Raw genomic sequence first — 15,830 nt, 5'->3', positions numbered from 1 at the left:
TTGCCACTGAGCTGAGGAGGGGTAGGGCAATGGCAAGTACAGATGTCACAAAGCTTTCCTACCATTTTTAAGTTGCCTTTTTCTTGATTCAGCATTTGTTTGACTTCTGTAAACCTTTGTTGTTCATAGTTCTGAAAAAGTTAGTTTTGATAGTTTCTGCTTGTTTTTCAATGTTTCTGTGGAAGGATGGGACCTTAGGGCTGTCTGCTCTGCCATTTTTTCCGATGTCACTTCTCATTTTGTCATTGAATATTTTTTTAAGTTTATTTAATTTATTTTACTTAAGTTTATTTATCTGAGAATGAGAGAGTGAGCAGGGGAGGGACAGAGAGAGAACAAATCCCAAGCAAGCTCCACGCTGTCAGTGCAGAGACCAAGGCGGGGCTCGAACTCACGAACCACGAGATCATGACCTGACCCGAAATCAAGAGTCAGATGCTTAACCAACTGAGTCACCCAGGTGTCCCATTGTCACTGAATATTTTAAAGCATTGCTTCTTAGTGACTGCCTGTTGTTTCATTATGTAGATGTACATAGTTTACTGTAAGTGATGCACTAAAGAACATCTTTCTACATCTCTGATATTTTTAGCTTAAGACAAATTTCCAGAAATGGAATAACCATGTCAAATGTTATGAACATGTTCCGGTGTTTTCATATTTATTGCCAAATTGCCCTGCAGAAGGTTTGTGTCAGTGTACGTTTCCAGAAGCAGTGTATAAGAGTGTACATTATCATCATGCCCTCACCTATAATTTGATGGGCTTTGCCTATTTAATAGGCAAAACTGAACCACAATTTCTTTATCCATTCATCAGTTGATGGACATTTAGGCTTTTCCCACAATTTGGCTATTGTTGAGAGTGCCGTGGCAATGAGAAAGAATGAAATATGGCCCTTTGTCGCAACGTGGATGGAACTGGAGAGTGTGATGCTAAGTGAAATAAGCCATACAGAGAAAGACAGATACCATATGCTTTCACTCTCATGTGGATCCTGAGAAACTTAACAGAAACCCATGGGGGAGGGGAAGGAAAAAAAAAAAGAGGTTAGAGTGGGAGAGAGCCAAAGTATAAGAGACTCTTAAAAACTGAGAACAAACTGAAGGTTGATGGGGGGTGGGAGGGAGGGGAGGGGAGGTGATGGGCATTTAAGAGTGCATCTTTTGGGATGAGCACTGGGTGTTGTATGGAAACCAATTTGACAATAAATTTCATATATTAAAAAAAATAGCCAAAACTGAAAGCATTTCATGATTGTTTTTGTCTTCTCCCTGAAGAATTGCTCCTATGACTTGAGTTTGAAGCCATTCATTGTATTTTGTTCCCTCAAAACCCTGATGTACTCCAGTTTGTCAGTTTCCTTGGCTGTGTGGGCCTAAGAAGTTACACCGTTCTTCTGATGAAGAATACAGTATTTTCCTTCTCTCACAAACATAACACTTGAATTTATTTTGTAGTGAATTTGAATGGTGCCTACCCCAAGCTGGTGCCCTTCAGGCCTGCAGGACGGCTGATCTCCCCACCTCTGCTGCTCTCTGTGATTCTCAACCTTCTTCTCAGCTTAGCCATGCACATTGCGGGCTTCATTCTGGTTCAGAGGCAGCCTTGGTATTCCATGGAGATGCACAGGTACTATCACAGCTCTGATTCCAGCTTCTCACATCCTAATTTCCATCAAACATGGTCTGGCCCTTATGACAAGAAGTAAAGGGTTCTTCATTCTTCTGGAGGCGTTGGCTTTCTTTCAAGTCCCTTGGGGAATTTTCCAGTGATCTTCTCTCCTCTGTAGCACAGTTTGAGGATATTATCCATTGGCACTTACTTTTGCCTGTCTTGTGTGATAATGATCCATGACCTTCTTTTACACCTAGGGTGACCATGCATTATAATTTGCCCAGACATCCCCAGTTTGAGCCTGATATCCCAGTGAAATTTTTTAAATTAATTAATCCTTGAAGTATATTTGGCATACAATGTTACATTAATAACAAGTTATCAATTCGACCATTCTATACATCATTCCTTGCTTACCATGATATGTGGTGCCCATCTGTCACCATATATTAATATGCTATTTTTGATTACAGCTCCTATGCTGTAATTTGCATCCTCATAACATTCATTTTATAACTGGAAGTTTGGACCTCTGAATCCCCTTTATCTATTTTTCCCACCCCTTCCACGCATGTCTCCTCTGGCAACTACCGGTTTTGCTGGTGATACTAGTCTTTTCCTTTCACATTCAAATATGCTCCTGTTGGATGATAAATTATATGGTCACCCTATTTATCAATATTCAGAGATCTTAAGCCACAAGAGGAAAAACTCATGGCTTACTCATCTTTTTCCCACATAACCTTACTACACATGAAGGGTACCCAAATTATTGAATAAATAACTTGTCTATCTATCTATCTACCTATCATATATCTATCTTTTATCTATTCATCTATCCAAAATATAGATCTATCTGTGTTGGTTTCTTTCCCCTTATTTTTCAGTATATTCTTTCCCAAAGTGTAGGTAATTACAAAAGCACTGAGGGCATGGAATCCTGTAGATACCAGTGCTCCATAAAGACCTGTCATCTTCGTTCATTACCTTTTTTGTTTCCTTTTTAGTGCCTGCACAGTGCAAAATGAAAGCATCTCAAAGTTAACCATTTCTCCCACTGCTCCAGAAAAAATCGGAAGTAATGGTGCCTTCACAAGCTTCGAAAACACTACCATATGGTTCTTGGGAACAATCAACTGTATCATCGTGGCTCTTATTTTCTCTAAAGGAAAACCATTTAGGCAGCCCATATATAAAAATTGTGAGTAGCGTTGTACCAGATCAGAGGTGAGGGGTCATCAGAAGGAACAGACATGCCCAGGTCACTCAGGGAGCAGCAGCGGAGTTGATGCTTATCTGGAGCCCTTGACTTTATACTCCAGGGCTCTATAAACACATTTGGCAGCCTCATTCTTAGCTCCTTTCCTCAAAGCTGCATTAAATTCTAGGGCTTCTTCCTCTACCTCTTTCCTTCACCGGAAGTTTGTCTCCAGGTGTCCTTTCATGGCACCACTGTAAATTGGGACGAGTCATTTATTTCCTCACGTGTCAGTACTTGTCGGAATTCATCTGGGAGGAGGTGGAGAGAGAGAAGTGTCACAACACTCAGTTGGAACATGTCTCCTGCCGTGAAGACAATGGTTAAGATGGCATTGTGTGGTTGGCAGCCTGGGAGGGGGTCCAGCCTGAAGGAACCTGGCTATAGTAATTGTGGAGGCTCTTGGCCAAAGTACATGCTACCTCCTTACATTCTGGACTGGAGTGCGGTGTGTGTTAGGAGAAGTGGGTGACCTGGTTACCCTGTGGAACATTCATTTGTATACATCCCTACCTCTCAAATTGGGAACATTTAATTAATTAAATATTTAGTTAATTATTTTTACCTTTACTTATTTATTTCAAGAGAGAGAGAGGGAGAGAGAGCATGAGCACTGGAGGAGCAGAGAGAGAGAGCAAGAGAGAGAATCCCAAGCAGGCTCCATGCTGTCAGTGCAGAGCCTGATGTGGGGCTCGAACCCATGAACTATGAAATGGTGATCTGAGGCGAAATCAAGAGTTGGATGCTTTAACAGCTGAGCCACCCAGGCACCCCTAATTGGGAAAATTTAGAAGCATAAGTTGAAGGATCAATGTCCTCATAAGAATTAGTTTATTTAGAGAAAATTATTTTGCCTTTCTCCTTCTTGGGATGAGAAAGCAGTCAAATGCTTACCTCTACATTACTGCAATTTAAATATTTGTTTATTTACAGCCCTCTTTTTTTTCCAGAATAGAATTTGAAGCAGGGGATTTGCATTAAAAAGACTTGGGTACTTAACTGTCTTCAAGGCATTTTTTGAAAATATATTAGGTCAAAATTGCTCTCTCTGTATTTCCCACTTTTATTAATTGAAACTTACAACATGCATGTGAAAATTTCCATCTGCTTCAAGGACATGCATAGAAATTGTGGAGGTGAGACCCATTGCATAGAAATGAGTACTTTCCATTTATTATGCTGTGTTTGGATGTAGGAATCAAGTAAGCTTAATCAGTGTTCATCTAGACTATGTCTGTCAATAGATGTGAAACTCCGTATATACTCCAATTTCTCTAAATGATAGCTTGTGTTCTTATTTCCTCAGATATATTTGTCCTTGTGCTGGTCATACAGCTGGGTGTGTGTCTATTCATTCTATTTGCTGATATTCCAGAATTATATAGGCGTTTGGATGTAAGTCTTATCTCTGGGCTATGATGATGGTTTACTGTTATATAATACCCTGACTGCAAGAAGCAGGTCACGGTGGCAATTGACATGGACTCGTGACACTGATTATCCTTTTGGAATAGTAGAGTTAAAAAAGAATACTACATTTATTTGTATTTTTTTTTAATTTAAGCCAGCCAGGAAATAAGATTCTGTCTAGTCTTGATTTCAAATATTTCAGAAGCATTGGCCATTTTTCTTTTAAAAGATCCCTGTAAGAATGGAAAAATCTATATACATACACTGTTTCAAGCGTAAGAAAATTTTTTCCCCTAAGCACTTCTGTTTTGAAGCTGTTGAAAACAGTTTGCCTATAACACTTTTTCTGTTAATTCTCAAATCTGTACTTACATCTTTAAAAAAAATCTCTATAAAGACGTGTTTGTATGTTCATACTTAATGTCTGCAAAACTTGTTTGCAAAGAGCCATAACTTACCTCATGAACTCTCTTAGAGTGTGTAATTTTGAGGCAAATGTCAAAATCTATGAGACAATTTTTACATATACAAGCTAGGGGAAATGTGTATTTCAATTCCTTTAACCTATACTTTTGAATTAGAAGTTTATTATTACCAAATGTCCTTTAGACCAATAAATAGAATACAGAAGAGATGGTAAAAGGGAATGGACTTTTTTTACTTAGTGCTACGTGAGCCTGCCTGCCCACCTCTCCAACTCAAAGACACGTGTCATGAAGGCCAAGGTCCTATCTTATTCAGTTTCATATTACCAGTGCCTAACATAACCCATGGCACAAAAGGGCAGTAAATGACTGATCCTTGTAGATCAGGTTCCTAAATGGAGATGAGCACTGGAAGCTCACAGTTCATTGCAAACCAGCAAAACCTTCACAAACCCTTCTTGACACGTGACATACAAACTCATGTCTACATTCGGTTTTCCTTGTGATAATTGTATCACTGTGGTTAACAGCGTAATTGCCACTATTGTTAAATATGTTCACGAATTGGAGTAAGCAGTCATGGAGATAGTCTTTGGCTGCTAGACTTCTGAGTTAAAACTTCTTAATCCTGCAGAAGTTAGGGTTAAGATATGTTGGGTTTAGTCACACTCTTTAAGATGAAAGAGTCTTACAGAGAGGTTGATTCCTCTGGTACAACAAAATAGGGAGCTATTTAGTTTTGGGGGGACCTGTGTGGGGTCATTGCCAACATGACTGCCAAGGAGTCTGCAGAGAATTATTGCTCACCCTAAAAATAATTATTTTTCTTCTTATTACATAAAATTGTGGGTACATTCTAGAAAATGTGAATATGCAGGCAGAGACAGACATCCATTCCCATTCAGCTCCACTTGCCCCACTGGTGAGTACCCTTGTCATGGCACCATCTGTGCAGCCGTGCACACAGCCCTGAGGGTAAAGCCGTGGCTCGGGGCTGCAAAGCAGGGCTCAGCTGAGGGGAGATGTGGCACCAGAGAGACAAGGGCAACACTGCCCCTGTCACATTCGACTTGTGTACCATCAGAGCCTCCTGGGAATAGAGCCACATTCCTGTATTCCCTCATAAAAGCGAGCAACGCAAGCAAACAAAAACACTTATCAAATTTGTCAAATTTTGATCGAATTGATTTGGGGAAATTGAGAAATTACAGGGGCACCAAAAAATAAAAAGGAGAAGAAAGAAAGATAAAAGAATAAAAGCAGCAATCATAGTTTCCGTTATTAAGTGTGTGCCTCTAATATTCACACATGTAATGTCTACATGTAAGCATGTCTATTACACACATGATTTATAACCTATGAAAATGTACACTGTGAACATGTGAACAGCTTTCTGACATTTATTTGTCTTCAAACTAACAGTGATTCTCCATCTCCCACCAGCTTCTCTGCACTCCTCTTCTGTGGAGGGTTTACATCACAATTATGCTCAGCTCCAACTTCATTGTGTCCCTTGTGGTGGAGGTAAGTGCCCTCCGGCTTCTGATCACTGTGGGTAGGGATGGACGGGGCATTCTTTGGGAGTCTGAAAAAAGGAACAGCCTTAGAGGATAAGAGTCAGCAGTCCAAGAGGCTCCCTGCCCTGGTGACATGAGCAATGGTGCTTTCCTCTAGTGAGCTCCAAACAAGGTGTTAATTTTCTCATCGACATGGTGGACCTGGAGAGAATGGGATTATGATGTCTAAGGACCTGTTCGTTTCTAAAATCCACAAGTAGAGAACTGAATTTGTTTTTTTGAAATTACGTATGATTCACATACTACAAAATTCGCCTTCTTAAAAAGTGTGCAGCTCACTGAGTTGTGCAACCATCACCACTAATTCCAGAACATTCTCATCACCCCAGAAGAAATCCTGTACCCATTAGCAGTCGTTCCTCATTCCCCCTTCCCCCTTCTTCACCCCTTGGCAACCAGTAATTTACTTTCAGTCTCCACGCATTTACCTATCAGGACATTTCACATAAAGGGAATCATAGAATATGTGGCCTTTTATGTCTGGATTCTTTCACTTAACAATGTCTTTTACTTTACACATGGGAAATAAGATTCATAGTGAGCTTTTCTTAGATTTGATTCTTCATCTCCAATTTACTCCATTTCCTCAGTGAAATGAGTTTGTGGTCTCCTTTCTTTGGCTATGTGGTTCACTCTCCTCCTTCAGCGCTGTTATTTAGACCAAATCTTCATTCTTCAAAGCCTCCTGGCGAACAGGGGTCACCGTTAGAAAAGACATCTGTGTCAAAGGGGAGGTGAGCATCAGATTCCATCCGTTCCCAGTCTGGGTGGCAATGTTTCCAGTGGCAAACACAGCCTTATGCCAGTGAGGGGGGAATCCCTGGAACCTGACTTCTCTGCAGCACCTTCCTTAACAGGTAGGGTAAAAACCACACAGGAGACAGTGGCAGAAAAGAACATAGAATTAAGGTACTAGAGCCTCTCTCTGTGTGCATATCCAGGACTTCTCAAACTTGAGTGGGCATCAGAGTCACCTGGAGGGTTTATTAAAACCCAGGTTGCCCAGCCCTTCCCCTAGCATTTCCGATTCAAAGGTCTAGAATAAGCACAAGTGTTTGTCAGGTGATTCTGATACTGCTGGTGGAGGGACCACACTGTGAAGTACCGTGCTAACCTGTGTGGTCTCCAAAGCCACCAAATTAATGAGAGGGTCGCATGAGTGTCCTCATACCCAGCTGCAGAAGGATGAACCTTGCCCTTTAAAGGATAATCTTATGTTCGTACCTTGTCCCTGTCAGTGATCACATTATTTCTTCTGCCTGGTATAGCTTCCCCCAATATCTCCTTATGGGAATGCTATTCCATCCTCTATGGCACAGCAGTAGTAGTATCGTCTTCATGAATCTTTCCCAAAGCCTGGATGGGTGAGTCAAGTAACAGTGGTTTAAACAGTCAAGATATTTATTGTCTCACTTAACCGGAAGATTCGAGGTAAGTGGCCATAGAGTTGGTTCAGCAACTCAGTGGTGTCATTGGGGATCATCAATCTTTCTCTCTTCTGCCTCCCCATCTTTAGATACGGGCCTTTCATATTTGCGTGTATTGCTTATGGTGTCCAGATAGCTTCCGCATCGCTGAGCATTACCTGTGTTTTGATGCAGGAAAAAAAAATGGAAGGAGAGGCACCAGCAAGCTTTTCTTCCCTTAAGTATGAACCTTTTATAAGGAAACAAAGTCATTTTCTAGAGCCACCCTGCAGACTTCCTCTTATGCCTCATTGGTCAGAACTGTGTCTTATTGTCATCCTGAGGAGAAAAGGATTCTGGGAAAGTGGATCTATGCCAAACATTAGACAGATTTGCTGACATTGTGTGTGAGTTTTTTCCTCTTAGGTGGGCAGGAAAAAGTTGGGAGGATTGTGCTATAGGTAATCGAGCAACAAAGTCTCCCATAATCCTCTAGCAGGAAGCCATTCGAATGTCACCATGTTTGCAGATAAAAGAAAGCATAAGCCGGAAGTAGTTCACCTGGGTTGGAATCCTTTCTTGCCGCCTGACTCTGGGCAGCACTTGCAACTCCACTTCTCTATGTCTCCGTTTTCTCATCTGAAACGCCGTGATAATAAGGGTACCTAACCTTACAGGGTTACTGTGAGCATGAAAGGTGAACACAGAAAAGCATGTAGTAAATGTTTGATAAATATAAACTATTATCATTATGTTATCTCTTGTGATACTTAGCATTTCTTAGTTTGTATCTATCAGTCATGCAGGCTTTCATTTGTTCATTCACTCCACAAACATTTGTTGACCCTGTGCCATGACCTAGGGTGCAATACGAGGCAGATCCTGATGATGGAGGGGTGCTGCTCACAGTGTACAGCAAGCAAGAGGACCAGTGCTACAGTTATTTGTGTGTAGATTGTGTAAATGGCGCTGGCAAGAACTCATCTCAGTGTCTACAGTGTCTAAAACCTTGCTTTATTCTAATAGAAGCTGCGTAAAGCTTTGTTCAATTATTAAATGTTAAGAAGTGATGCTGCTCGCCTCCAGCAGGTGGAGAGGATAATTTGACACTCATGAAAGATTAAGTTTCTCCTTTGTTTCTCGAGTCCACTGAGAAATGGAGACCGGCGTAGATGTTCAGTGGGGGTTTCCAGCAGCTTTCACACTGAGAAATGATGCTGTGGGGTCCTAGCTCTCACCCCCAGGCTCCTGCATGGCAGTCTTCACTTATTTGAAGTTACCTTCTGCTGTCAGTAGGCATTCAGGAACAAACCAAAGCCATTTGAGTCTGTGGTTGAAGGAAGATGTAATGGAGAATTACAAACACTAAGATTTCATGCCCTATGAGGTGAGCAGAGTAGGTAAAGACCGCAGGCTATCACGGATGCAGCAAGATGTTTTCCTCACATAGCTCTAGGTATATCTGACAGGAGATACTAAAGATTGGTGGTTAGCCTGTGACAAAGATGGTCCAGAGAGGTTTCAAGGGACAGGCATGGGGGATGGCTGGCCTCCTGTTGCACAGTTCCAAATATTTCCTGGTCTGCTGAGAGGACTAAGACTATCCCTAATCTTAGAGCAGTTTTGAATGGGATCTTATCCTCACCTTGCTTTCTCATGATCTAACCTCCAACTGAAAGTCATAGGAGCTAATCTGGATAGCTTTAATCCTTCTCGTTTTTATTACTTATGTGTTTGTGTATATATTTGTGTGTATATTTGTATGTGTGAATTATTTTAGTAGCCAATCTGAAGAGCTTGTGTGGTGAAGTTTTTGTTTGTTTGTTTTATGTTTTTTGTTTTGTTTTTTTTTTTTTTAGAAATCATATTTCTTCAAGGGTTTCCTTTTGTTTCTAGTTCTACATTTAATTTATAATGTAGAGTGACAGAACAGGTTACTTCTCGGTCCTTCAGTTTCCCAATCCAGACCAGCAAAGTGAGACAGGCCTTTATACTTCTAGAATTGTGATAACACTCAAGGCATGTCTTATAGCACTAAAGTCTCTCTGTGTGTGTCTGTATCTGTGTTTGGTTTTGTTTCATTTTGCTTTTTTGTTTTTTTGTTTAAAACCTGATAAGGTATCCTAGAGGTAAGTTAGACTTTAAGACCAGTAATTGGATAACTATGATCCTGCCCTATTCCAGCTCGATGGAGAACTACTGTTCTCTTTTTAATTAAGAAGAATGAAACAAAAAACAAAAAAGCAACTTGCTGTGGGAAAGTAATAATAAGTGGGGCTGAGTACAAAATGAAAAGGTAGAATAACAAGTCTGGCTAGGTGAGCCCTGAAGTTTACAAGATGCTCTTGAGATGGCTGGGTGGGTCTTTAACAGCCTGCTAACACATGATCCATTTTTTGAGACAGAAAGATTCAGACTAGCTGTTCTCTATTATTTCCATTGGCAATGGGACTCCAATATCAAAGATGGGTGGAATTTAGGAAAACTATTACCCTGGCAAAGGTCCTTGTAGAATCCCATAAAATTGATTCTTCCAATCTAGCAAAGATACCACTGATAGACACCAAAATGAGTTCTCATTCTGTGGAACAGCAAGCTTCTCATATTTTTTGTTTTTCTCAAGATAACTTCTAAGATGGTTAACTTTTATGACTTACGATAAAAATGAAAAAATAACACAATAACCTCTTATTCACTCTGTATTATAACTTGAGATCTGTTTGAGGTTCAGTCTAACTCATGAAATAAAATGGCAGTCCAAAATGTTTCCAAAGAGACATATCTTCTGTTATCTGCATTGTACTGAAATAGTTGTAGATGAAAGAGGCCACAGTGAATAGGGCCACAGTACATAGCTTATTGTCTTATTTATTTATTAAATTTTTTTTTGATGTTTATTTATTTTTGAAGGAGGGGGAGACAGAGCATGAGGGAGGAGGGGTAGAGAGAGACAGAGACACAGAATCTGAAGCGAGCTCCAGGCTTCGAGCTGTCAGCACAGAGCTCAAACCCATAAACCACGAGATCATGACCTGAGCCAAAGTAGGAGGCTTAACTGACTAGGCCACCCAGATGCCCCCATAGCTATTTGTTAAGTAAATAATTCATAAAGGTGGTAAAGGGAGGCATCTATACCATGCCCTGCCCTACATTGTAAGGAGAGTTACACAAAGAAGGAATTATTTCTAATCACTGAAGCTCAGATAAGATAACTGATTTGTCCATAGATGTCAGAGCTGGAACTTGAATCCAGATCTGTCCAGGTGTAAGACTGTGGCCCACATTCCAATTTATTGACCTGTATTCGGGACTATGCAGTCATATGGCAGGGCACACCAAAGCCACATCTTTCTATAGGGTAATTCCATGGGGTGTGGTAGGGAGTGGACTGCAGAATTTGAATGATTTTAAATTTAATTTATATATGAGATTCAAAAGGAATTTCACCCTCGAGGCAGACTACTTCAAGCTATGTTTCCAGATTCTTAAAACTGGGAACTCTCTCTTTTCCCAGAAGAGCTCCTTGAGTGGAAAAGCTTGAGAGGCTGAGACCTATCTCATGAAACCACATTGGATTTGTTCGTACAGGCCTCAAGTTTTTTGTCAAGCTGGATCTAACAGCTAATGTGGTAGCTTCTCTGTATGGTCTATGGAGGACCATAGCCAACCTCTGGTTGTAAAGAATAACTCTCTTATTTTGCAAGAGGCCATTATTGAAAACCAAGCCCTGTGGACAACATTCAAAAGGTGTTTTGGCTATCAATCAAAAAGCCAGTATCGGATATGGCAGAGGGCCTTGGCAGATGACCCCAGCTGGCCCCCGCTAAACCAAACGTCCTACTCTGACATGCCAGAGTGTGGCAGCAGGGTGTCTTACAGCAATCCGGTGTTTGAGAGCAATGAGGAACAACTCTGAAGCCAAAGTGATCTCTAAGGTGATAAAGCATAGAAACAATGACAAAAGGGACCAGTTTCAGTAATTTTCAAACAATGGGACTCTTACAAAATCAGCTGGAGTTTTTGGAATAAAAAAACCTATCCAATCACGGTCGCAAATTCGTTTACCTGATAAAATACTTTCTACAGAGCAGAACACTGCCCCCAGAAGAGTGCCTTCCTCTTGATTCTGAAAGTATTGATGGTGTTGGTGAATCAAGAGTGAGCTAACGATGGCAATCAGCCCAGAGACTGGGAGGCTAAAGGACAAGGAGAATATATACTCTCTTTTCTTAGGTAACATTTTTTAAATGAATTCAAAGTAGCACTATGTGTAGCCATAGAATTGTAACATGTGAAGGATCACCTTTGAATTCTTATTTTATTGATGGAAAAACAAGTGCATGAGAGCCATTATACCAGTCTTCACTGTCTGGTTTCCTTTCCTGCATAGTACTTTCAGAGTTGAGACATTTTCTTCTGCTTCTGGCCTTCCCCTACATATTTGGAAGGATGGGCTAAGCTCATGCTTCAGTAACAAACAAGTCCCTTATCTCAGTGGCTTAACACACAAGAGCTTCTTTCGTGGTCCAGGTGACTCTGTAGACTAGCTCTCCTCAGTGGTGACTGCTTCAATCTGTCAGCTCCACCGGCTGAAAACAAGTACTCCATGTTCACTATGATGGGAAAGGAAGAGACTGGAGAAGGCACAAAGGCTTTTCACTGCCTCACCCAAAAAGTGGAACGCCTCTCTTCCACTACTCATATCTCATTAATCAAGGGTTTGGCAAAGGAGCTGGGAAGTACAGTCTCCTGTGTTTAGGGCTGGTTTCATGGGCACATGACCTGTGCAGTCACCTGGGGCCCCATGCTTAGAAGGGCCCCACATTTGGTTTAATGCTTTGCTGCTGCCATCTCGAAATTCTTAATTTTTGATGCTCTTTGATACATGCTACTTTAGTTTCTCTCCCAGGAACCCGAGCTGGACCAACTACATAATTTGTGGGGCTGAGTACAAAATGGAAATTATTTTTGAGAAAAATTAGTCTTGTACCACAACATTATATGTTATCAATTGATGTAAGTGCTTATGCAATCTACACATTTCTTAAGTTTGAAAAGGCTTCAATTTTCAGGAAACAGAAATTGCCCTTATTTTATCACTATTACAATTTTGTTATCTCGGATTCATTTAGCATAGAAAACATCCAGATTTCTGTTAGCTCAGCAAACAACTATGAGTTTTAGGAAAACATCCACAGATAGTATTTTAAAGCAAAAGCAAAATTTTCATTACAAACCTCAAATCCTAGGTGAAGGTTCTGGATGGGGGAGTGTCCCAAGCTGGCTTTTCTCCTTATCAATAGCCTCTGCAAGCATTCCCTTCCCTGGCTGAATTCCGGAGCATGGCTGGAGGCTCTGTGGCTGCAGATAATTCTGGAAACACAGTGTTTCTCAGCCATGAAAGTATCTTGTTGCTTCTGGTTTTAAAATAGGGTGTGAAGAATCATGTAAATAGGCTGCAGAATCATTGTCTTCCTTGGTACAGAAAGAAATGTTTCCTTTTACAAAGTTAGCCACAGCAGAGATATGGTAGCTCTGAATGTCTTTTCTAAAACTCGTAGTTTTCTCATTTTTCAACATGGCAGGCTGGAGATGGTCTACAACCTAGTCCTGGGCAAGGGCATTCCCACCTAGAAGATCCCCTTACCAGGTGCTGTCACCTCTCTTGTCTCATTTGCATTGCACGATTCACTCAGACTCAGGCAAGGAACGGCTTATCATCCACTTTTACACGTGAGGAAACTGAGATTCAGAGTAAGGAGAGCAGACCCAGGCCTCAGACACAGATCTCCTGAGCAAACCTTCTGTTGTTTCCAAATACCTCCTAATTACAAAGCTCCAGCAGGGCTGGGTGTTTGGGGTGATCTCACAGTAAAACAAAGAATAGGTTTCTTATTCGCCAGGTGGAAGGAAGCAACCTTTTGCTAATACCAGGGCCTAATGTTCAAATGAATGCCAGGCATCCTGCCAAGCTTGGGCTAGAGGCAGGTTAAAAACAAAACAAAACTAAAACCCATGAGTGTCTGTCTGTCTTTCTGAGACTCTGAGTTGCTCTTACCTTGGTCCTAAGTTCCATCCTCAGTGATTCAACAAGACCGGCAGGAAAACAGAGAGGGAAGACTCCATTTCCTCACCAGCCAAACAATCCTAAAATCTTTGTCAAAAGAGACTTATTCTGAAGACTGTACTTGAAGTTAACTGTAACTGAGAGGTAGTGAGAAAATGCTTTACTTGAAAAAATGGGGTTGGGGGGTATTGTCAAGGGATGTGAGAGTTGTTTTCAAATACTTGAAGGGTTCCTGTGGGAGAGAAGGCTCCCACCTGTGCCTGGTGGCACGCTCAGTGTGTAAAGGGCACAGTGGGAATGGCTTCAGGCTGACACGAAGACCACTGCCCCAACAGCTCAAAAAGCAGTGGAAGCTGGTGACCCATGAGGTGTGTGCCCCATGACATTGACAGTACAAGGGGATGGATATTCAGAGACCGAGTAGAGGTGGAAGTCAACTATCCGATGGAATTCAATTACCTACCAGATCCTTTTCAGACTTGATATGCACATGTCTCAATCTTATGCTGTGATGTGAACCATTTACTGTCACTGCCCACATAGAATATCAGGCTGCCTATTGTGGGGAGACGGGCTGGGGAGGACAGATTTATAGCCTTGTGAGGTCCCACAGTCAAATGGGCTTGACTGCTCTGTACCTTGGAAGGTGGCTTTGGTTGGGGATAAGATTCTAGAAAACAGGTGCCCACTGATGGGTCCTGACCACCAAACTGACAGCTGGGACATACTTCTGATGTGTGTGTTTTCATAGAAAGAGCTGCTTGAAAAAAATCAGTAAAGAAAATGTGGGAGAATGTGCCAAACCTGAGGTCAGAGTACCTGCGCCTGATACGCTTGTCTGACCAGGACTTGGAGGAGAAAAGAACACAGTCATCTGATCCACATCATTTAAAAGGTCCCCTGTATGTTCGCTCCAAGGTACGCAGCTCTGACCCACAGAGAGGAACTCTGGCTCTGGGTTCTTCTCACGAAACATGTAATGATCTGCGAATGGAAATATGTCTCTGCCATCTGTACCCTCTGAGCTCATAGAAGGGTGCGTGTGCACACTTGCAGATGCAATGACTAGAAAAGCAAGTATTTATTCAGAGTCCTGTATTTAGTTTATGCTGTAATAAGTCATTCTGTGCAAAAGAGGCAAGCATAATCTGTAATTCTGGTGTTATAAAATCAACCTTTTTCCCTTTCTGCAGTGGGGTATTTCACTGTGGCTAATACTCCAGGAATGTGGAATCAGAATCACATCTTTACAAAGTTTTAGACATTTCCTAATGCTGTAGACACCATTATTCCCCACTTGGTAACAGGGCACTACCGTCTACAAAAACTTTTGCACTCATTCTCTTGTTTAAGCCTCAAGACAATCTAAAGAGGAAGGCAGGGCAAGAATTACTATCCTCCTTCTTTTGATGAGGTATCAGACCCTCCAAAAGTCTCAGTAACTTGTACAAGGGCATGTAGGAGCTGGAGCTGCGTTCAGATGCAGGACTTCTGCCAATGAGTTCTCTGCTCTGTCACTCTCCCATGTTTCTCCTGGATGAAATGTTTGTAGCATTGAAGAACAAGAAGGCAATCAAAGCAAGGTAACCATCCAGTGGACTGCCGTGACAAGTGTAATTGCTTCCAAAAAGAGATTTTAGTTCTCTTGAATTTGATCATCAGTCACAGAAAGGTCAACTCCCATCGCTGAGGAGTAAAACCCAATAACCAGAGCCCTACAGCCTATTTTGTGGGAGCAGATATAGCTCTGGTTTGTGATTTCGGTCTCCAGAAGCAGAAACCTATATCTTTGCTTGAATTTTGCTCGGTCTCCACTTTGTCCAGCATTTTCGAGTCATATGGACTCTGTCTTGGCTTTAGGCTAACCTCCCTTACGCCATTCAGTAGCTCATTATTGCCAGCACTCGGTAACTCACTCCAGGCATACAGGGACTTACTTTCCCAACCCGATACATTTGCTCATGCTGCTTTCTCTTTGGGGGCATTGATAATTCTTACTCTCATCCCCATACACCCAAATCCCACCCATTCTCAAGACCTAGTTAGAATGCCACCTGATCTGCAAGCCAG

The 15,830-nt window shown here is 41.5% G+C and overlaps 1 protein-coding gene across 1 annotated transcript in view; it reads left to right on the top strand.

The window, feature by feature from the left end:
* Positions 1 to 11,609, top strand: part of LOC122212741 (probable cation-transporting ATPase 13A4) — a gene marked incomplete at its 5' end in the record, with an annotated part of 68,126 nt that extends 56,517 nt beyond the window's left edge. The window contains 6 exons of the mRNA XM_042926685.1: positions 1,461 to 1,632; positions 2,625 to 2,818; positions 4,182 to 4,270; positions 6,154 to 6,234; positions 6,947 to 7,021; positions 11,400 to 11,609. Coding sequence (XP_042782619.1) covers positions 1,461 to 1,632; positions 2,625 to 2,818; positions 4,182 to 4,270; positions 6,154 to 6,234; positions 6,947 to 7,021; positions 11,400 to 11,609 — 821 coding nt within the window. The remainder of the gene's footprint in view (positions 1 to 1,460; positions 1,633 to 2,624; positions 2,819 to 4,181; positions 4,271 to 6,153; positions 6,235 to 6,946; positions 7,022 to 11,399) is intronic.
* Positions 11,610 to 15,830: the final 4,221 nt, after the last annotated feature.

The sequence above is a fragment of the Panthera leo genome, assembly GCF_018350215.1.
Source record: "Panthera leo isolate Ple1 chromosome C2 unlocalized genomic scaffold, P.leo_Ple1_pat1.1 chrC2_random_Un_scaffold_67, whole genome shotgun sequence".
NCBI classification, from domain to species: Eukaryota; Metazoa; Chordata; class Mammalia; order Carnivora; family Felidae; genus Panthera; species Panthera leo.
Note: the sequence above shows the minus strand (reverse complement) of the source record. Positions and strands in the feature narration are given on the sequence as shown.